This window comes from Capsicum annuum, unplaced genomic scaffold (genome assembly GCF_002878395.1).
Source record: "Capsicum annuum cultivar UCD-10X-F1 unplaced genomic scaffold, UCD10Xv1.1 ctg6840, whole genome shotgun sequence".
Lineage (NCBI taxonomy): Eukaryota > Viridiplantae > Streptophyta > Magnoliopsida > Solanales > Solanaceae > Capsicum > Capsicum annuum.
In genome coordinates, this window is record NW_025877931.1 from 1 (window position 1) to 2,351 (window position 2,351).

General features: G+C 38.2%; 1 protein-coding gene across 1 annotated transcript; it reads left to right on the top strand.

Moving 5' to 3' along the window:
• Window positions 1-758: 758 nt before the first annotated feature.
• LOC124894030 (TOM1-like protein 5) lies at window positions 759-1,780 on the top strand (the record flags this gene model as incomplete). Its single annotated transcript, XM_047404798.1, is given in 2 exon segments — window positions 759-920; window positions 1,263-1,780. Coding segments are annotated over 2 exon segments (490 nt in total), but the record flags the coding sequence as incomplete, so codon positions are not given.
• Between the last annotated feature and the right edge of the window lie 571 nt (window positions 1,781-2,351).

The following is a 2,351-nucleotide window of genomic DNA, read 5'->3' on the forward strand; positions in this document are numbered from 1 at the left end:
TACGAAAATAATTTCAAATGTCCTTTACGTGTCCGATATTGACAAAAGTTTGTTAAGTGTTGGTCAACTAGTGGAAGAAGGATTTAAACTATTGTTTGGAGATAACTATTATCGAATCTTTGATTCCACTAATCTTGAGATTTCACAAATTGATATGAGAAGCAAAAGTTTCTTATTTAATCCAACAGAAGATGCACATAAGTCATGCAAGAACAAAGAAGAATTGACAGATTTATTCAAGAGGTCAAATTCAGCCGAAGCCGAGACAATTTTTGATCCAAGGAGAAGTGTTGAAAATATGTCTCAGAAATAAAGTAGGAATAGATATTTTTAGTAGTTTTTAATTATTAGAGTCTATGTGACTTAGGAATTAGTTGTCCTTTTATTATTTGAATAAGAATTAGTTATCTCAATTTAAATTGGAGTGTAGTTAGAAATTTAGCTATAAATACATGTTTTGTGTTATTAATAAAATAATTTCCTTTAACAATACTATTGCAGTATTTGATTTTTCTCCAACTCTTTCTATGTTATTTCTCCAATTTCAAAGCTAAAACCAACAATCCCCATCACCTCCCCAACTCACAAATATAGGTAAGTATGTGCAAGTTCATGAAATATGTGCATCATCATATGAATATCTTCCCATCAATAGAGGTAGGAAGAAAGTTGAGAGAGATGAGAGGGACTTGCACAGTTTGCCCAATCACCGATCACTGGATATGATTTGAAGATTTACCCATGCTCAAATACTCCAGGGACGAAAAGGTGGTCTCCCAAGCTGCGGAGCTGAATGAGCAGCTTGATAGAGTTCTCAAAAGACATGATGCACTTCTTTCTGTTAGGCCAACCTCCACATCAAATCCACATGATCATGGGCTATCAGAAGAAGAAGAGGAGCCTGAACAGCTTTTCCGAAGGTATGCCCTTTTAGAATGCCAGGCTTTACATAGGACTGTGAAAACATAAATAACGTTTTTGATGCATTACCGTTGGCTTCCTGACTAGAGATGTTGTATATTTTTCTGCACCTATTTTTCTCTTCGTGATGTAATTAAGCATGGTTTCTCTTTATTAGTATGGATGCATGGTCGCCCCCTGGTCAGTCTGGTTTGATCCATCAAGTTTGTCTTGATCGGCCCAGATGTGCTTGGATTACGTTTTGTACTTGTGTTACTGACATAGTATTGCCCTCTTAATAACTATTTGTACTTGGATAACTATTGTTTGGATTTTAAGAATAAGCTCAACTTGATATATAGAATAAGAAAAGGTAAAGCTCGGTTACTGCCTGAAGATGAAGGCAGCCAAGTAGAGCACCCATTTGGATTGCTAGGATCTGCGGTTCCAGGGGATATGCTACATCGTCCACTTATAAGACCGGTTATGGAGCAGAAGCAAGAAAACAACATTGATAAAATGGCTGCTGTTGCAATTCCTCCACCACCTGCAAAACATGCTGAGAGAGAAAAGTTCTTCCAAGAAAACAAGTCTGATGGTTCGACTCTGCCTGGTCACATGAGGGCCCTCTCCTTACACAGTCGCAACGCCAGCAGCTCTCGCAGTGGCAGCATCGATTTCAGTGAATAATATGCTTTCTTATGTTATGCTCACCCCTTATTTTTGAGGTTTCTTTCACCTGTATCAAGCTTTCTTCTTGTGTGCTATTTTAAAGTTATGTACGTGGATATTGGATATTTTGGGGAGCGGGTTGGAATGTTGTCAACATTCTTATATGCTAGTTTAAATTTGACAGTCTCGTTACATATATTTTTCACAACGAACATTTGCCTGCACTGGTTTTTTTTCATTTGAAGATAGGGACATGCTTTCCTGAAAATTTAAGTGGATGTATCCAGCTTGGGCCAGCTATGCAGGGTCCTGGATCCTGAGTTGGACATTTGTGTTTCCCACCGTGAGCTTCAGTGGAACCACTCTGCTTTGAGAGAGGCACATTTCCAGCCATGAGGATGGCTGGTGATCTAGAGGTAAGGGGATTGTCGTGAATAGGAGGTTCTCCCGAGGAGGTTCTGCCATTGTCACTGGAGGGATAGGAGAGAATTTGAGGAGTATGTATCTCGGATACACCAACAGTAAAAAGGTTTTTCATGTTTAAATTTTCATGTTGAGAAAAGATATGATTTCCCCCCTGAACTTCTCGTTTCAACTTACTTTAACATTTAAACTAAACTTTCGTTTATTTACCTCCCTTAACATCTTTAAAGTGTATTATTTTCACTCCTCAAAACTGAATGTCACTCTCACAAAGGAGAATGTTACACTAGCCTACACATCGTCACGTCAATGCCATGTCGGAGCCACGTCATTACCATGTAAGAAATTATTTTTTT